The sequence below is a fragment of the Lycium ferocissimum genome, unplaced genomic scaffold, assembly GCF_029784015.1.
Source record: "Lycium ferocissimum isolate CSIRO_LF1 unplaced genomic scaffold, AGI_CSIRO_Lferr_CH_V1 ctg4515, whole genome shotgun sequence".
NCBI classification, from domain to species: domain Eukaryota; kingdom Viridiplantae; phylum Streptophyta; class Magnoliopsida; order Solanales; family Solanaceae; genus Lycium; species Lycium ferocissimum.
In genome coordinates, this window is record NW_026725689.1 from 9,470 (window position 1) to 29,221 (window position 19,752).

Sequence of the window (19,752 nt, forward strand, 5' to 3'; positions counted from 1 at the left end):
ATTATGGAAAATGAAGTTGTTAGCATATGTGATTGTTGATAGAGTTTGTGAATTTGAAAGAAAGAATTAAGTTGTTATTGTTCTTGTTAAGTTGGAAGGTTTCGGGGAAGATTGGATGTTGGTTGAACATCTTGAATTGCTTATCGATATTGTTATTATGATTGTTGGCATTGTTGTTGATAGATTGGCCGGGTTGAATTCCCGGATTGTTATTGATTGAGATTGGCTATATTGAATGTTGAGGATGGTATATTTACAAAGGAAGTGCTTTGCCCGAAATTTCGGTAGCCAAGTGTTTCCTTAAGATTCTAACTCTAAGAATCCTAACAAGAGTTTTGGTAAACATGACCAATTTGCAGATTTTGACGAGATTGCGACGTGAATTCGGAATAGCTAAAGAGGCGAGAAAAGAGGTATGTAAGGTTTCCCCTTCCTTTCTTGGCATGTCTTAGACGTATAGGCTTGATTTCGCGCCTCGGGGACTTTCCTAACCCTAGAAATCCGCAATTGAAAATAGTTACTATTCATTCAGTAAGATTGAACCAAAAGTGCCTGAATTGTGAAAGAAATGTCTACATATCCTAGAAGTTGTAAGGATGAGACCCGATTACCCCAAGATCTTCATAAGTAACGTCATGACACGTATTATATATGTAAGATGTGTACGCCACCTCATTTGACTCGAGGTGGGCCCACTATTCCGGATTCCCTCTTATTGTTTCATTAAGTTTATTTCCGTACTATAGTCAATGAAGGTTTTTGATCATTATTCCGACTACAAAACAATAACTATTTTAATTAAACCCATGACCCCAAAGCGTGATTTTCTTCCTAAAAGTTTACAAATGTTTTCCAAAATATTCGTTTTCTTCAAAACTAAGTTTTACGATATTGAAAGTCTTAATGACTAGAATGACGACTATGATTCTACGACGATAATGATAACAGAATCAGAGCGCTATATGCCGATAGATATACATGGAATATAATAGTAGAACCAGCGCTATAACATGTACATGACGGGATATATATATATGATATAAGTGTGCATGTGACAAGAAGAATCAGGGCGCTATAGACGCCGATATTTATACTTGAAGCATGCATATATTTACGGGGAAAATAGGGATAAGGGCAGAGCGTTATGTACGCATATCCACCTGATCAGTTGGCATTACCTGACTTGATATCGTCCCGGACGCGGGATGCCCGGACGCGGGATGTGCATATTTATGGTTAAATGGATCGACCGCATTATTCGGCAATATAATATATTCTATCTTTATGTATATATGTATATATATATATATATATTCGAGTAGGAGAGCTAAGAAAGCACGGCATCTAAAGGGCACTTATACGTACGGGTTATGTTTCTATCCCAGGACATGCGTTGTAATTCCTTTATGTCGTTATACTTGATTTATGTTTTTCGCATATTACTATCCATGCCTTACATACTCGGTACACTATTCGTACTGACCCCCTCTTCTTCGGGGGCTGCGTTCATGCGCGCGGTACCCTGTGTGGGCGAAGACATTAGCGAGAAGGTGTTCCGGCAGGATTGGCGAGCTCCGTTCTCTCGAGTCTTTGCCGAGTCGGGGTATACATATGGGTTATGGTATACGGCTATGTTAGAGACTTTGCAGACAGAGTCGTGTATATAAGGTGTCCGTTGTGAGCGGCTCTATAAGCCGTTGTATCGTTATATATGATATTACCGATTTTGTACGGTCGCAAGTTATGTTGATTTGAAAGATGTATTGTATGTTGTTTTAGAAAAAAAAATTCATTACGCATTTATGGCCGGTTAGGGGCCCATTATGACTACGAGTACTATGACAGTCAGAGGGTTCGCTCGGCCCTAGGTAAGGGTCGGGTGCCCATCACACCCTATCGGGAATTGGGGTGTGACAAAGTGGTATCAGAGCAGGTCGGTCCAAGGGTTGTCTGCAAAGTCGTGTCCGGTAGAGTCCTGTTTATGGTGTGAAGCGCGCCACATTTATAAATAGGAGGCTACGGGGCATCTAGGATGGTTACTCTTCTTTGGTATCCTAGATCGTGTTGTAGAGCCAAGTTATAGGAAATGAGATCCTTTGTACTAATCTTTGATTTCGGCAGAGGAATGACATTGACAGGCGGAAGCGATCAGCGGTATGGAAGGTTACAAAGCACGCAGGTAAGCAAGAAAATGTGATATGTGTAGTCGTGCTGAGCATATGAGGTAGGTCTAATATCTTCGGACCTTTGTGAATATTGAGAGCCCTGTGTGGCTATGATACGATATGAAATATGATATGATGTGTATATGATGATGGCCCTGTGAGGCACTGTTGGTATTTCCTGCGTGCAGGTTTTGGAATAGTAAGAAATCACTGCTGAAATTTTTCCAGAAATAATATAAGGATGAGATACAGGTTGGAAAATATATTGCAAACTTCGGGACAATAGTAGTGATGAAAGTTGACTGAGCGGTAAAGTACGACCGCCCTCCAGGAATAAGTTAGCTGTGGAATGAGTAGTGAAACAGTCAATAAGACGGCGGTGGAAATATGGTAGTAAGGAAATTTGGAAGGACTTGTGCTACCAGGAGATGATTTAGAAAGGTAGGGTTGGATAAAGTGATATGGTCAAGATAAGCGTACGAGGAAAAAGAATCGTGACGAATAGGGATGTATCGATCAGATAGCGGGTAAAATGTGCTGTGGGGACGTTTTGAAATCTGGTAAGGCTCCGACGTACTCTAGAATATGTAACAAAGGGTGTACGGTGAGGCGGACGCGATTATACCGGCATTAACGCACCCGATTTCATCAAAGTCTCAAGGTTAAGCGTCTTTGAAGTGAGAGAAATTTCAGGATGGGTGACCCCACAGGAAGTTTTTTTTTTTTGAAAATCCTACGAATTCGGATGTAAGGAGTAAGTAAGAAATTGGAGTAATCTAAGAGAGATTAGAGTATGTGGAGCGACCTTGAAAAAGGACACGTAAGACGGTAGGCATGAATGGATAATAGTATAAGCATACAAAAAGGAAAGGGGGGAAGCGGGAGAGAGAGATGCAACAATGAGATAGAAACAGTATGATGGATATGGATGCTTGGGCTACAAATGAAACCCCCCCCCCTCCATGGAAACGAGTTAGTAAGATCGGAAAACCAGTAACAAGGAAGATGAGAGGATGGTATTGGATAATTCAAGTGTGAAAGATAGTGCTAAGGTTATAAAGAAAAAAAAAAAAAAAAAAAAAAAGGAGCTCCCGAGGTGCTTACGAGACCCCGTACGACTAAGCCGAACATTCGAGGACGAATGTTCTAAAGGGGGGAAGAATGTTATATCTCGCATTTTGTACGTCGGAATATTCTAAGTGGTTGCGACGAGTTAAGAACAAGGTTGTTTTTTTTCCGACTTTGTGTTAAGGCATAAGTCATTTATGATTTTGTGGGATGGAAGTGTTAGTAAAAATTGGGAGTTAAAGGTGGAATTATGGAAATTAATATCTCATGAAATATGGGACCAAGAATGAATTAGGGAAGGTTGAACACTTCATGAAAGCTTGGGGCCAAAAGTGAAGATTTGGAGACTTAAAATTTTTAAAAAAAAAAAAGAAAATGAAGGGAGGTGGCCGGCCACATGGTGATGTGGGCCATGGCCATATGTTGTAAATATTTAAGAGGCTAAGATGATGATAAAAATCATCTTCATCACGGCTCCTAGAAACTTCAAGAAAAAGAAAGAGATGGAGAAAAAAGGAAGAAGAGGAACGGCTATAAGGGGTGGCGAACCAGCCCCATATGGTTGCTTATGAAAATTGTGTCTTTCAAGCTTTCATACTAATTGGAAGGTCCTTTATCTTGTGGAGTAGTTGTTGGAAGGAGATAACCATTTGTGTTGCAAGAAGCAAGCTTAGCCGAATGGAGAAGGCAAGTAGAAAAGGTAAGATTCAATTCTCTTTTACATGTTTTATGGATGCTTTGGACATGTTATGATGCATGGAAATGGATGAAAATCATGGAAGGTTGTATATTGTGAGGGTGGCCGTGAGTGTGTAGTGATGTAGGAGGGTGAATTAATTGTGTTTAACATGTTTTTGTGTTGTTGTAACGTGTAGAAAATGAATAAAATTCATGAAGTTGTGCATGATGATAAGTTGGCCGTATGGTGGCTGTTTTATGTGGAGGAGAAGGACAAATTTTATTTAGTATAATTTGATTGTTGGATTATGAATTCTATGACGTAAAATGAAGGTTCAATGATTTATGTTGAAGTTGTAGTGTTGCGGGCTGTTTTGGAAGATTTGTGTGGTTTTAATATAGTTCTTGAAATTATGGAAAATGAAGTTGTTAGCATATGTGATTGTTGATAGAGTTTGTGAATTTGAAAGAAAGAATTAAGTTGTTATTGTTCTTGTTAAGTTGGAAGGTTTCGGGGAAGATTGGATGTTGGTTGAACATCTTGAATTGCTTATCGATATTGTTATTATGATTGTTGGCATTGTTGTTGATAGATTGGCGGGTTGAATTCCGGATTGTTATTGATTGAGATTGGCTATATTGAATGTTGAGGATGGTATATTTACAAAGGAAGTCGCCGAAATTTCGGTAGCCAAGTGTTTCCTTAAGATTCTAACTCTAAGAATCTAACAAGAGTTTTGGTAAACATGACCAATTTGCAGATTTTGACGAGATTGCGACGTGAATTCGGAATAGCTAAAGAGGCGAAGAAAGAGGTATGTAAGTTTTCCTTCCTTTCTTGGCATGTCTTAGACGTATAGGCTTGATTTCGCGCCTCGGGGACTTTCCTAACCCTAGAAATCCGCAATTGAAAATAGTTACTATTCATTCGGTAAGATTGAACCAAAAGTGCACGAATTGTGAAAGAAATGTCTACATATCCTAGAAGTTGTAAGGATGAGACGATTACCCCAAGATCTTCATAAGTAACGTCATGACACGTATTATATGTAAGATGTGTACGCCACCTCATTTGACTCGAGGTGGGCCCACTATTCCCGGATTCCTCTTATTGTTTCATTAAGTTTATTTCCGTACTATAGTCAATGAAGGTTTTTGATCATTATTCGACTACAAAACAATAACTATTTTAATTAAACCCGTCGACCCCAAAGCGTGATTTTCTTCCTAAAAGTTTACAAATGTTTTCCAAAATATTCGTTTTTCTTCAAAACTAAGTTTTACGATATTGAAAGCTTAATGACTAGAATGACGACTATGATTCTACGACAATAATGATAACGAGATGAGGCGCTATATAGGCGCCGATAGATATACATGGAATATAATAGTGATAGACGCTATGACGCTGCAAATATATATATATATATAGTGTGTGCATGTGACAAGAAGAATCAGGGCGCTATAGACGCCGATATTTATACTTGAAGCATGCATATATATTTACGGGGAAAATAGGGATAAGGGCGAGAGCGTTATGTACGCATATCCACATGTTGGCATTACTTGACTTGATATCGTCCGGACGCGGGATGCCGGACGCGGGATGTGGATATTTATGGTTAAATGGATCGGCGCCGACGCCTCGGCAATATAATATATTCTATCTTTATGTATATATGTATATATATATATATATATATTCGGTAGGAGAGCTAAGAAAGCACGGCATCTGCCCAAGGGCACTTATACGTACAGGTTATGTTTCTATCCCAGGACATGCGTTGTAATTCCTTTATGTCGTTATACTTGATTTATGTTTTTCGCATATTACTATCCATGCCTTACATACTCGGTACACTATTAAATCGACCCCCCTCTTCCTTTTGCGTTCATGCCGCGCGAGTACACACCTGTGTGGCGAAGACATTAGCGAAGGTGTTCTAGCGAGATTGGCGGCCTCCATTCTCTCGGATGTGCCGCCGAGTCGGGGTATACGTGGGTTATGGTATATCGGCTATGTTAGAGACTTTGCCACGCAGTCGTGTATATAAGGTGTCCGTTGTGAGCGGCTCATAAGCCGTTGTATCGTTATATATGATATTACCGATTTTGTACGGTCGCAAGTTATGTTGATTTGAAAGATGTATTGTATGTTGTTTTAGAAAAAAAAATTCATTACGCATTTATGGCCGGTTAGGGGCCCATTATGACTACGAGTACTATGACAGTCAGAGGGTTCGCTCGGTCCTAGGTTAACACACATCACACCCCACATCGGGAATCGGGGTGTGACAAAGCGTCGCAATATACCACATAACCATCCGGTCCTTCGGGGAGTGTCAAGGGCGGGGCTAAGGTCAACCTCGTCTTTCAACTCTTGGAAGCCGCGTCACAAGCGTCATTCCACCGGAATTTGGCTGACTTCTGGGTTAACTTCGTCAATGGGGCTGAAATAGATGAAAAGCCCTCTACGAATCTTCTATAATAACCTGCCAAACCCAGAAAACTACGAACCTCTGTAGGCGTCGTAGGTCTTGGCCAAGTCTTCACTGCTTCAATCTTCTGAGTGTCGACCCGGATACCGTCATCCGAGATAACATGGCCCAAAAATGCCACAGAATTTAGCCAAAACTCACATTTTGAGAACTTTGCATATAACTCCCGGGCTCGGAGAACGCCCCGAGAACAATTCTTAAATGATCCGCATGTTCTGATTCTGTACGAGAATATACCAGGATATCATCGATAAATACTATCACAAAGAGATCCAAGAACGGCCGAACACATTATTCATTAAGCTCATAAACACTGCCGGGGCATTAGTTAATCCGAACGACATCACTCGGAATTCATAGTGACCATATCTTGTTCTGAAGGCTGTTTTGGGAATGTCCTCTTCTCTGACTCTCACTTGATGGTAGCCCGATCTTAGATCTATCTTGGAAAACCATTTAGCACCTTGTAACTGGTCGAACAAATCATCAATTCTTGGAAGCGGATACCTGTTCTTTATCGTCACCTTGTTCAGCTGCCTATAATCAATACACATTCGTAGGGAGCCATCTTTCTTTTTCACAAATAACACTGGCGCTCCCCACGGGGATGAACTGGGTCTGATGAATCCCTTCTCGAGCAAATCTTTCAATCGCGCTTTTAACTCTTTCAACTCTGCTTTGGTGCCATTCGATAAGGGGGAATAGAAATAGGGTCGATATACGGCAACACATCAATGGTGAAGTCAATCTCCCTTTCGGAGGAAGACCGGAAGTTCATCTAGAAATACATCCGGAAACTCGTTCACCCGGAACGGATTGAAAAGTTGGCGATGTTGCTTTGGTATCATGAACTTGGACTAAATGATAAATATAGCCCTTGGCGATCATCTTTACGGCCTTAAGGTAGGAAATAAACCTACCCCTCGGAGTTGCCGTGTTACCTTTCCATTCGAGCACGGGCTCTCCCGAAATTGAAATCGAACTATTTTCGGTCGGCGGTCAACATTGGCGTAGCATGAGGCCAACCAATCCATGCCCATAATTACATTGAAATCCGGCATTTCTAGCTCAACTAAATCAACTTTGGTCGACGATCACATATCATAACTATACAATCTTTGTACACATTGTTTCCTTATCACGGGATCACCAACGGAGTAGATACCTCGAAAGGTTTAATCGGCTCGGGCTTCACCTTTGATACGATTAGCAACATATGGAGTAATATAGGACGGTGTAGACCGGGATCTATCAATGCATACGCGTCATGAGAGAATACAAACAATATACCGTAACCACGTACGGGACGACTCAAGATCTGTCGTCCCGGCTAAAAGCATATAATCGGTTTGTGGTGCACCCGACGTAGATGCTCCCCCGCGGCCTGCGCCTCGCCGCCCTGCGGAGATGCGGGGAGTACGCCGTAGAACGCACCGAAGCGGAGCTCGCCGCCGACCCTGTGGGTTGGGTCCCACCTCTGCCATATCTCGAGGGACAGTCCCGCATTAAGTGTCCTACCTGCCCACAAACATAACACGCATCCGTGCCCTTGCGATATGGCCCTGAATGCAATTTCCTGCCTTTGCTGCATCGGGGAACTGGTGGTCTCCCCTGACTGTAATCTCCCCCAAACTGAGAACCTGGGGTCCTCGAACTCTGACCCTGTCCCGAACGATAAGAACGATCGGATCTCCTGCCTGCAACCGGGGAGGTGCACTCGTCCACTGACTGGCTTGAGTGCCCAGAATAAGTTTGCCTCGATCCACCCCTAAAATCACCTCCGCGCCCATCGATCTTGCCGTTTGCCTTGCCCTCTATCGGTGTCGCGATCACCCTCTGCGGGGGTTGCTGCCCCTCAAGATTTTGGGCATGGGCCTGGATTCAGGAAATGTCCATCCCGTCTTGTAGTGAAGCTGTCAAACAATCTTTAAATAGATGTGGTCCTAAGCCACTCACAAACCTGTATACCCTGTCGCCCATATCGGCTACCATTGTAGGGGCGTACCTCGCCAAAGAGTTGAATTGGAGGCTGTACTCCCGGGCGCTCATATTCCCTTGCTTTAAATTCAAAAACCTATCCGCTCTAGCTCGGCGGACCTCGGGAGGCAAGTAGTGGCGAATGAAAGCATCAACAAATTCTTGCCACACGGGAGGAGGCGCATTTTCTTGCCTCGATGCCCTCCAATTATTAAACCATAAGACCGCCACATCTCGGAGCCTATATGATGCCAACTCCACTGATTCGGTCTCCGAAGCATGGATAATCTGCAGCGTCCTCAGCGTTTCATCAATGAAACCTTGTGGGTCCTCATCCGGCTTTGACCCAAAGAATTCCGGAGGATTTAGGCTCATGAAGTCTCGGGCTCTAGCACTAACTGATCGATCGCTTAGGCCCGCATTTTGCCTTTGGGCACAGGCGGCAACCAATTGTGTCAATAGATTAATAGCCTCAGCTACTTGTTGACCCGAAGCAGCCGGTGGAGGAACTGGAGGAATAGGAGCTGGAGCAGAAGCCCCTTCTTGTCCTTCTGAGATAGAAGGAGTAGTGGAGGCATTAGATGGAGCCTCGTGATGTGACTCTCCTTCATCTATATTCGTAGGCGGCTCCCTTTCTGCCCGCCTCTTTGTCGTAGTCGGGCCCTTCTGGGCGGCTTTAGCTTTTCCCTTTGGAGGCATATCTGAAACCACAACATATTCATTAGGGAGGAATCTCATCTTATACTTGGCTCTATCGCACGATCTTATAGGAAGAAGGATGGTCATTTTTCCTAGATGTCCTGTAGCCCCCTGTTTATTGGTGTGGCGCGCAACACACCATAAACAAGGCTCTACTAGACACGGCTCGTAGACACTTCCCTAGGGACCGAAGCGCTTCCGATACCACTTTTGTCACGACCCGAGCTACGGGCCGCGACGGGTATCCGGGGCTGACCACCGAACACCGCTCATATTACCGCTTATCTGCTATCATCCATACTATATACTCGTAATCATATAAGACTGTCATTTTCTGAGAAACGTTAACTTTTATAACCATAAGCCCTTCGGCTATCAAAATAATATATATACAAATACATATACATATACATGGAGACCATGGGGCCATACTACCCACACATACGTGACTACGAGCCTCTAATGGAATACTAGACCTATAGACGGATAGGACCCCGTCGTGCCCAAAATGTGAATATACAAATATGTACCAAAAGAATAATCAAAGCACCTCCGGACAATGGGGTGCTCACAAATCATCCACCGACTCCTAGGGATCAAGACTGCCGTCTCCTTGCCTACCCGTGGGCACGAACACGACGTCCAAGAAAAAGGGACGTCGATGACGAACATTGTACCGAGTATGTAAGCGAGTAAATGAAACAACATAACCCGGAAATCGTAAATCATGAGATGAGGGCATAACCCGTACCATCTTTACATATGAACCGTTTCGCGTACGTTCATCATACATAAATACATCACATACATTATAATAGCATGCAAGCATCGTTACATCAATCACACGTCATTATGTCGTTACCCGCGTCCGGGTAACCATCTCGTGACCACTAGTGGTGACATGTCCGCCCTTTTCTCGGTGCGGTGGAACCATAGCAGCCCGCCGTAGCGGTGACATGTCCGGCCAATTAGGCGCGGTGGAATCATATTATCACACATACCATGCATTTCATACACTTGTCACCATTAACATTCAATTCATAGACATATCGTGGCTTATCACGATTTTACCATAGTTTAACATTCTTAGTTACATACACATGTACATACATTAAGCTTGAGAGCGGCTAAGTTTATGTCGGGGTGACGTAAGGTCGTAAACCCCAGGTCATGTTATGGAATAGCATAAGAGTCATATCTCACCTTGGAGGAATTTTACGATTTAAGGCGAGTACATATAAGAAGAAATGCCAATGGATCGTGATCCTCATCATTGATCTCATAAGAACATTATATCGTGGTCTCTAGAGTCTTTATTGCATTCATAACGTATTTCTTATCCAGTCTCGTTACTCATGGACGTAGACATTTCATATCTAGGAACATAAAAGATCCGTGAAGGGAGAGGGAAATTATATTTAAGATTCATGCCTTGGAAGGAAGGGTAATGCCTCACATACCTCTTGTCGTTAACTACTTTATGGCTTGCTCGTCCTCCTTTGATGTCCTCGTCTTTACCTTCAAGAGAGTTCGTATCGTCGTTAGCTAGACAATTATGAAACCATGCCTCTTAAGGCTAACGAAAATTGGGCAGCGTTTCCTTTGTTTATACTACGTTCCGCCATATTCCATATCAACTTCCAACACCCATGACAACCATCACAATATCGCTAACAACAATCGTCATTCATTCCCATGATTCGCATTTCGTAATTTCACCTAAATTCTCCATATTCATGACTACGGTTCGTTGTCACATTTGTTCACTTATAATACTTATTCCATGCTCTAAATATCATTCATAACACATTCACAATCTCAACATAACCATTTTCATGATTCTCTCAACTACTATTCAACAATGGCATAATTTACCCATTTATGACCCATTTTTCATACTCTTTCATAATCTAGGTGTTTCATCTTAATAATACTTCAATCAACATCTAAAGTTCATGAAGCTTACCTTGAATGGTAGAGGAATAAACCTTGAATGATAATACACCCTCTAGCACAAAACCCTATTTCTTCTCTCTTGGAATTCCTTGACTTGGTAGCTTTAATGGAGTTCCTTAAGCTTGATTCTCATCAAATCTTGATGTTGATCCTTGGTTTCTCTTATTTCCTCATGGATGAAAAGTGTGGAATATTCTAGAGAGGGTTTGAGGTGTGGAGGAGTGGGGGTTGGAATGAAAATGAAATGAAAAAGGACCCTCTTATTAAAATTGGGGTTGGTGACTAGAAAGATACGGACCAACATACGGTCCGTATAAAATCTATCGACCGTATGTTGGACCGTATATTTGGTCCGGTGGCTCATGGCAATCTGGGCTAAATCTACGGCTGAACATACGGCCGATAGGATTATATACGCCGCGATATGTTTGGCCGTATGTTTGCCCGATTTTCGAGGTTCGTTTCGTCGACTCGTTTGATCTCCGATCCTTATGGAACCTTCTTAACACTTGTTCAACACTTCAATACCTTTCTAAAGTATGTTATAACTTTCCTTGGGGGCATCATTTATACGCCATTCACTCAATACTCATAATTCTTATCCGACATACTAACTTACGACTCACTTCTCCTACAACTTTCTTTCTTCAAGTTTAATGTCTTTGAGAATCTTAATTAGGACCATCACGTACCATTTCTTACTTGTCTAAACCTCGTATATGTCATGTCTTTCCTGAGTCTGTTCACTGTACGGTAAGGGGGAATTTCCTAAGGTGTAACAATCACCGTGGATTTGCATGAAGTCGGAATATATCATGTTGTCAATGATCATTCCGGGTCCTTCATCTCCGGGAAATGATATAGATGTGTACCTACAACCATTAATTGCAGAATTAAAGGAATTATGGGAAGCTGGGATAGAAACTTATGATGCTGAAACCAACCAAACATTCCGAATGCGTGCAGCCTTATTGTGGACAGTTAGTGATTTTCCAGCATTAGCAATGGTTTCTGGATGGAGCACCAAAGGGAAACTGGCATGCCCCACTTGTAATTATGACACATGCTCTCAATATCTCAATCATAGTCGTAAGATGTGTTACATGGGTCATAGGAGATTTTTGCTTCGCGATCATCCATTAAGAAAAGATAAGAAATCATTTAATGGTCAGGAGGAGCATAGACCTGCACCAACTCCTTTGTCGGGTGTAGAGGTATTTGAAGAGCTGCGTGAATTCAACAATGTGTATGGAAAGGGAAAAAAAAAAAAGGGCCTCGGGATAATAAGGTTCCCTGGAAAAAAAGGTCCATTTTTTTTTAATTGCCATATTGGGCACATAATAAATTGCGGCACAATCTTGATGTGATGCACATAGAGAAGAATATATGTGATAGTTTGCTTGGGACTTTATTGGATATAGATGGAAAGTCAAAGGATCATGTAAATTCTCGCTATGACTTACAAGAAATGGGGATACGGAAGGAGCTACAACCAATAGAAGATGATAATGGTTGTTTAAGTTTGGCTCGAGCTTGTTTCTCCATGAAGCCAGAACAGAAACGGGTGTTTTGCACAGTCATAAAAAATGCCAAATTACCAAAAGGGTATGCTTCGAATATATCACAACGTGTGCAAGTGAAGGAGATGAAAATATCAGGGTACAAGAGCCATGATGCTCATTTTATAATGCATTACCTTCTCCAAGTTGCTGTTAGAAAAGCTTTGCCCAAGAATGTTTCGCTGACCTTGATTAGGTTGGGCAATTTCTTTAGAGCCATATGTAGTAAGGTTATAAGGCCAAGAGATCTTGAAAAAATGCATTCGAAATTGTTGAAATAATATGTGACCTTGAAAAGATTGTTCATCCAACATTTTTTGATATAATGCTACATTTACCTATTCATTTAGTGAATGAAATTAAGTTTGGGGGTCCGGCCCATCTTCGTTGGATGTATTCCATTGAGAGGCACCTATGTAAGTTGAAGGGGTTCGTTCGCAATCGATCTTGTCCAGAAGCATCAATAGCAGAGGGGTTCTGGCTGAAGAGTGCTTGACTTTTTGTTCGAGATACCTACACGATGGCGTGAAGACAAGATTTAGTAGGTACCAAACTGAGGATGACGACTGCCTTCAAAATTTGTCACCTATATTCCCTAACATAGGTCATCCAATTGGAAGAGAGAAGAAAAAGAGAAACACTTTTCTTATGGATTCACAATCCAAAGATGAAGCACATCGGTATGCTCTGTTCAATACTGGAGATGAACAAGTGGAGAAGTTAATTGAGTAAGATAAATTATATAACAAATATTTACATTTAAACTTCATTATTTGCATTTTAACTTCATTTATAAAGGCCTAGTAATTTAATTTTTAATTTTCATGATTGCAGGGAACATAAGAATTTGATAGGTAATCATACTAGATAAAATGCCTGGGTAAGAGCAAGGAATCATAGTGGGGAATTCAGTAACTTGTTTGAAAAGAAAGTTGAAAATGTTGAAGTGCCAGATTATTTACGAGGGCTAGCTCAAGGGCCTAATTCGGTGGCCAAAAGATATACTGCATATTTTATTAATGGATACCGATTTCATACGAAAACCCGAGATGCACCCCGCAAGACTCAAAATAGCGGAGTGACTTTATCAGCAACAACTGATAGTTTTGCTAGTGCTAGGGACCAAAATCCCATTGATGGAGAGGTTATCTATTATGGAGTTATTCAAGATATCATTGAGATTGATTATTATGGTCATTTTAGTGTCGTATTTTTAGATGTGATTGGTTTCATAATGAAATAGATGATATGGTTTAACTCGGGTATACTTTAATAGATTATGCAGTACAAATGACCCTTATTTGTTAGCATCGCAAGTCCCGGTAGATTTCTATGATTTAGAGGAAGAGAATTGTCCCAATATCAGAGACACATTTTGGAGGGAACCTAATGATGACATTGGTTCCTCAAGTAGATTACCTGATGTTGACAATGGCAGGTCAAGAGAAGACATGCCTGTTGATGTTGTTGACGTGCCATTTCGTGCACAAGATTTAGAAGAAACAATTAGAGAATCATCAGAAGAGGAGGATGACATTGATGATACTGATTGGGATTGGATGGAAGAGGATGATTAAAGTGAAAATCTTGAACAAACTTTAATTATGCACTAGTTGTTTTAATTTTAATTTTATTTTTTATCAATGAGTGATAAATGCCCTTTTAGAAAACTATTTATGATTATTCTTGTTCTCTCTTTTTAATCATCTTTCATTTATCTTCTTTAATTTACTGAATTTATGAATAGATTTGTATATTTAACAAAATGTATCTTAGGATGAGATTTAAGTTATATGAAAAAGGTGTGAAGGTCCTGATACAAAATTTAAAAGGTCCGTAATTTTAGAGTTGGTCATCTTTTATTTTGTTTCTGTTAATGCTTATGCTAACCTTTCCTTTTATTTTAATTTTCTGAACTTTACAGAGTTCTGAATAGTCATGGATGAAGAAGACCGGGCTTTAAGAAAAAACAAAAAAGCAAAAGGCTCAATGTTCCTTCCAGCTGGATCACTTGCCTCGTTGGCAAACCAAATGTCGTTGAGGGGAACAAAAAGAAATGTTCAAGCTGTGCTCAAATAGGAAAAAACAGTTACCAAGGTTAAGATCCCAAGTGCAAACTCAAGTGCAGCAAGTGCCAATTCATTCTACCTCTCTTGTAGAACAAGTACAACAAGTACCAAGGCATTCAACCACTTCTGCAGCACAAACAGTACTAGAACAAGTGCAGCAAGAGTCACTGCATCCTACCCCTTCTACAACACAAGCAGTACAGGAGCAAGTGCAACAAACGTCACAAGATTCTACACCCCAAGAAGCAAATGAAGAATCTGAGGAACAGGGTAAGAATCTATAGATTGTCATAGATTCTACTAACATTAGTAATTTGGTAATCTCTGTGTTGTGATTATTGTAGGTCCTTCCACGAAAAAAAAAAGAGGTAGAACACAAATGCAAAATGTACATGGACGGAGTGAGCGTAAATTGATCGTGCTAAATAAGCACAACCAACCTGTTGGTCCTACTCAAGCGATCGTAGCAGAGTTAGGTAGCTTCCTTGGCACATTGGCAAGGAATTCGACCTTTTGTCCTGTTAACGTATCAAATTGGAGGAAACTGAAAACACATAAAGATATGTGGAAATATACCAAGGTTTGAAGTTCTCAATGTTTCAATTTTTTGTTGATTTTTTTTTCAGTATCTTTCGCATTAACCTAACAGCACCAAATTGTAGGAAAAATATAACATTCCTGATACTGCACAAGCATGGGCTTTAAAAGCAATTCAATCTGCTTGGAGAAAGTATAAGAATTGGTTGAAGAAAAAACACTATGTACCCTATGCCAATGACGAACTTCGAATGGAAAACAGGCCCGGATATGTTCCACAATCTCATTTTAAGGATCTCCTTGTATACTGGAACTCCGAAAAATCTCAGGTAATATATAAATTATGGACAACGTAACTTTCTTTTCTTGAAACTAGTGCCTTATTTACATCTGATTTATGCTCTTCATTGCTTATATTTTTGGTTCCTATTATCTCACTAACTAATTTATTGCAGAAAATGTCCAACACTAACACAGAGAATCGCAAAAAGTTGAGGTATCCGCATACTGTTGGCAAAAAAAGCTTTGCTGTAATTCGCGAGGTTTGGTGTTTTCTTTTATTGTTCATTTACTATAAATCTGCAGACTTTACTTAGGAAGATTTTTATGCCAACTTTCATTTAACTAGGAAAAAAAAGGAAGGTCCCGATGCTGTGACGAATAAGGCCATCTTTGTGGCTACAAGAAAGAGGAAACCTGGTCGAGTATACAAGGACTCATATGAAGATACGATTAGGAAAATAGTACGAAACTTTCTAATATAAAGTTTATTGAGATCATTTGTTTGTTCTTAAATGTTGGATCAGTTTGATATACTTGAACTCTGTACTCTTGAATCTGATTTGTAGGCTGAAATGGAAAGAATAGAAACTCAAGAAAGCGAAGATGGAAGTCAATCAGTTGATGCATTTGCCGCAGTTATGGGACCTGATCATCCGGGCCACGTAAGATTGTATGGGCGTGGGGTTACCAAAACTGTCTTGAAAGGGAAAGCGGGAGATTCTGGACCCTCTTTAAATGGTACTGATGAACTGATGAAGCAAAAAATGGAGGAGATGGAAGTGAGGATGCAAAAAAATGCAGGAAAAATTCGACGCACAAACGGAGGTGATGGAACAAGGTATTACAATGAACGTCATTGCACAACTTCAGCTTCTAAACCCAGACTTAGTACTTTATCCTAGCATGCTAAGATTCAATTTTCGTTCGCGGGGAGAAGCTGCTAGTAGTAACAACCAAGGTCAGTAATTCTTCTTCTTCTTCCATTGTTCTCTTTGTTCAAGACATTTCTTTTCTTCTTGTTCTCTGTCTCAAGCAACTGAGTAATCTTGATTCGTACATGTGATCTATTTGATAATTTTCTTAATCTCTCTGTTGATTTTTTTTCTTGCCTAAGCATTGATGAAATCTTATGCCGGCTGGTTGTTTGTAAGGAATGAACAAAATATGTAATGCTGGTGTTTGCTTGCTAGTTCTTGATCTATCTGGATTGGTTGGAAAGAATAGTGAGCTGGAAAAAAATTCTCTTGTTATTGGTTGTGAGCTGAAAATTACATATGGAACTGATTTGTCAAAATTCAGTAGTTGTTTTCAGTGAGCTGCTTTGAGAACTGCAACTATTTGCTTCTTCAGTCACCTTTCCATCCCAACTCCCCTTCCTTCTATCACTTTTATTTCTGAATTTTCCACTTTGCACCTGTCTAGGTGATATATCACCCTCCCTAACAGTATTAAAGAAGTTCTGCGCAGTCGACTCCTCATCCATATCAATTCTACTTCTTTCCTCTCCTGCTATTGCTACTTGCAAATGTCCTTGAGAATTTTTTACTGCAACTTAGTTTTTTACATATTAGATGAAGAATGCTGTAAAACCTGAGCATTTACCAGTTGATTCTGCTTATTTCCAGCAGACTTAGGATCAGTTTTGCTAGGCTTGTGTACACTAGCACTTGAGGTCAAATGTTCATAACTTTCAAGTGCTTTTTCCCCACTTTGAACTATTCGATCCGGTATCTGCTAGTGCACTGTACTGCTGTTTGTGAGCTGCAAATTTTTAAGCTGTAGACTGGTGCTGCTTATGAGTATTATCCCTTGGAGTCACATTATTTTCCAGTGTCTTGTTTGCTTCTTGCATTGTTTTTACCTCAGCACCCCTCAAATGAGATGGAGTAACTGCAGCACTCATAGTAGCATAGACTTGCTGCTGTGTGTGAACATCAGTACCCAAGACTTGCACTATAGTACCGGTTTCACCAGCAATATGTTTAGTACTGCCCTTATTCTCCGCAACTGATTGCAGCTTCTTTTGTGAACTCTGTACCTGCTTGCGAACAACAGCACTTGGACTCATTTGATCCTCAGTCTGCACCATAGCATTATGCAGCACTTTAGCACCATCCTCCAAATTCCTTTCTCTCTTGTTTGTTTGTATTGCATCATGTGCAGTTTGGATCAAGTTAGAAGCTTCAGTAGCTGCATACAAGTTAACATCTTCAGCAGCTACATATTCACCTGCAGCCACCTTGTTTACCATGATTTCCTACATGTTACCCCTTGATTCTTTCTCAACAGCATCCAAGACTTGCACTTTAGTGCTAGTCTCACCAGCAAATTGCACCTGCTTCTGAATGTCTCCATTAGGAACTTCCTCAAACATGCCATTAACTTATTGTGAAGATGTTAATGAATCCACAGATTGGTCTTGCTTACCATCATGCCCTGTTGCAATCTCTCCTTCTTCCACTTGTTCTTCAATCTGGTCACTCCACAGTTTTCTATCACCAGTAATGCTATCATTAGCATAAGTAGTTGAAGGAGCATCTAGGCAAGCCTGATTTAGAGCAACTTTCTCCACTGGTGTAAAATAGCTTTAGTAAGAACTAGTATCTCTGAACAATAATTATTCAAAGAAACATTATCCTTCACCACTGCTACAGTCACCAGTTGTTTACTTTCAATGCCAACTTTTGCTGCAGTAACTGGAACAATAGGAATTTGAACAACTGGTGTAGTAATCATCTGAAGAGATGAATCCCCATTACCAACCACCTGAAACTCCTCTTCACTATCATTATTATTTTCTATATCCTCCTCTAGAGCAGCAATAAACTAGCTTGTTAACAGTTTGACTACTCTTAGGATCAACTGAAACTAACTCCTTCCCATTATTCTTATCAGTTGGTTGTCCTTGTGGTAAAGCCAACTGTTGCTGCCCAGTACCATTACTTTGTCTCTAATTTTTCCTTTGGTTAGTTTGCCACTTATACACATTCTTAACATTGCCCACAACTCTCCCTCTCTGTAGCACCATAGAGTAGCATGATTCTTCACATTGCCCCCAACTTTCCCACAATTCCAGCACGTGAAAAGCGGGCTGGGTGAGCAGATTGTGTGGCCAAACGCAGTGGTGACTCTTTCTTAGTGGTGTAAACTTTGTCACCCTTTTCATTGATGTAAAACTGGAGATACATCTTTGTTAACTTTTCACCTGAGCTACTTTGTTGGTTTATGGAGCTAAAGATGATAATTTGTCACCTTATAAACAATTATAGTTCCTTAATTTGTTCTTTACGGTATTGGAGAAAGGAGTAACTTAGACAAATAGTTTTATTTTAGAGTATACTATGTTTTTCATTTTCAATCGTATCTCTTCTCGTGATGACCTGCTGCATTGGGGCAAAAGTTGAGCTGAGTTGGTCTTCTGTTCTCAAACTTAAGTCTTGGACTACTAAAGGCAATTTTTTGGTGTTCTTGTTGTTGTTAGCGTTGCTTGTTGATCTTTCTCTTCTCTAATTATATATTCGTTTTGGGGTGGATTTTGAAAAGACGCAAAGTGATACTCACCTATCTAAATATCATGAGAGATTCATCTTGTTTCTACTTTCTCAGAAGAGAAATTGTGTCACATTTTTCGGGGATTCTTCTTTAACATGCTTTCCATTGTTGAAAGTTGATGTGTACAGATTTGAATGTTTCTCAAAAAGAAAATAGGAGTTTTAATAAGTTATTATCTGTGTATTGAGTGTGCGCGCTTGAAGGGTAATGACATTATTTATCCTCTTTTGTAGGTGTTGAAAATGAAGAAATGGAAGGTGATGATCGGAGTGAAGACTTTTGAGTTGTTGCTGAAACTTTAGATCTTTTGGGAATGATCTTTTGCTAGATGTTTTAGGAATGATCTTTTGCTAGATGTTTTAGGAATGATCTTTTGCTATCAAACAATTTAAAACTTACGCAAACTCTCTTGAAATGCATGTAAACTTAATTATGCATATTTGGGAATTGCCATTTTGCTTTTATGGATATTACTAGCTTGCAGCCCATTTGGATTATGAAAAGTTCCATTTTGTGATTATATAAAGTGCATTGTATATTATAATTGATTTACAACCAGGGTTGTTATTTTAATTTTTACCGTTGCAATAGTCTACCAAACCCGTTGCAGCAAGTCCCAAATAAAATGTAGCAACCGTTGCAATAGCTCATGTGAACCGTTCCTATATGTCCGAAAACTGTTCCCGTAGATACTTATTGATTGTCTCTAATC

The 19,752-nt window shown here is 40.3% G+C and overlaps 2 protein-coding genes across 5 annotated transcripts; both read left to right on the forward strand.

The window, feature by feature from the left end:
* The first annotated feature begins 11,865 nt into the window (after positions 1–11,865).
* LOC132044455 (uncharacterized) lies at positions 11,866–14,177 on the forward strand. The gene is made up of 6 exons (XM_059434935.1): positions 11,866–12,346; positions 12,463–12,796; positions 13,056–13,328; positions 13,435–13,454; positions 13,548–13,793; positions 13,909–14,177. The coding sequence occupies exons 1-6, from the start codon at positions 11,866–11,868 to the stop codon at positions 14,175–14,177; spliced, it is 1,623 nt and encodes a 540-aa protein (XP_059290918.1).
* Positions 12,651–19,543, forward strand: LOC132044454 (uncharacterized). 4 transcript variants are annotated; one of them, XM_059434930.1, is made up of 8 exons: positions 12,651–12,796; positions 12,951–13,744; positions 14,525–14,939; positions 15,014–15,249; positions 15,332–15,535; positions 15,662–15,748; positions 16,055–16,446; positions 19,274–19,543. In XM_059434930.1, the coding sequence occupies exons 3-7, from the start codon at positions 14,657–14,659 to the stop codon at positions 16,388–16,390; spliced, it is 1,146 nt and encodes a 381-aa protein (XP_059290913.1). In that variant the 5' UTR covers positions 12,651–12,796; positions 12,951–13,744; positions 14,525–14,656; the 3' UTR covers positions 16,391–16,446; positions 19,274–19,543. The 4 variants fall into 4 exon arrangements, with proteins under 4 accessions (XP_059290913.1, XP_059290916.1, XP_059290914.1 ...); XM_059434931.1 differs by lacking the exon at positions 12,651–12,796 and having other exon boundaries at positions 12,917–13,328; positions 13,435–13,744; XM_059434932.1 differs by lacking the exon at positions 12,651–12,796 and having other exon boundaries at positions 12,917–13,480.
* Positions 19,544–19,752: the final 209 nt, after the last annotated feature.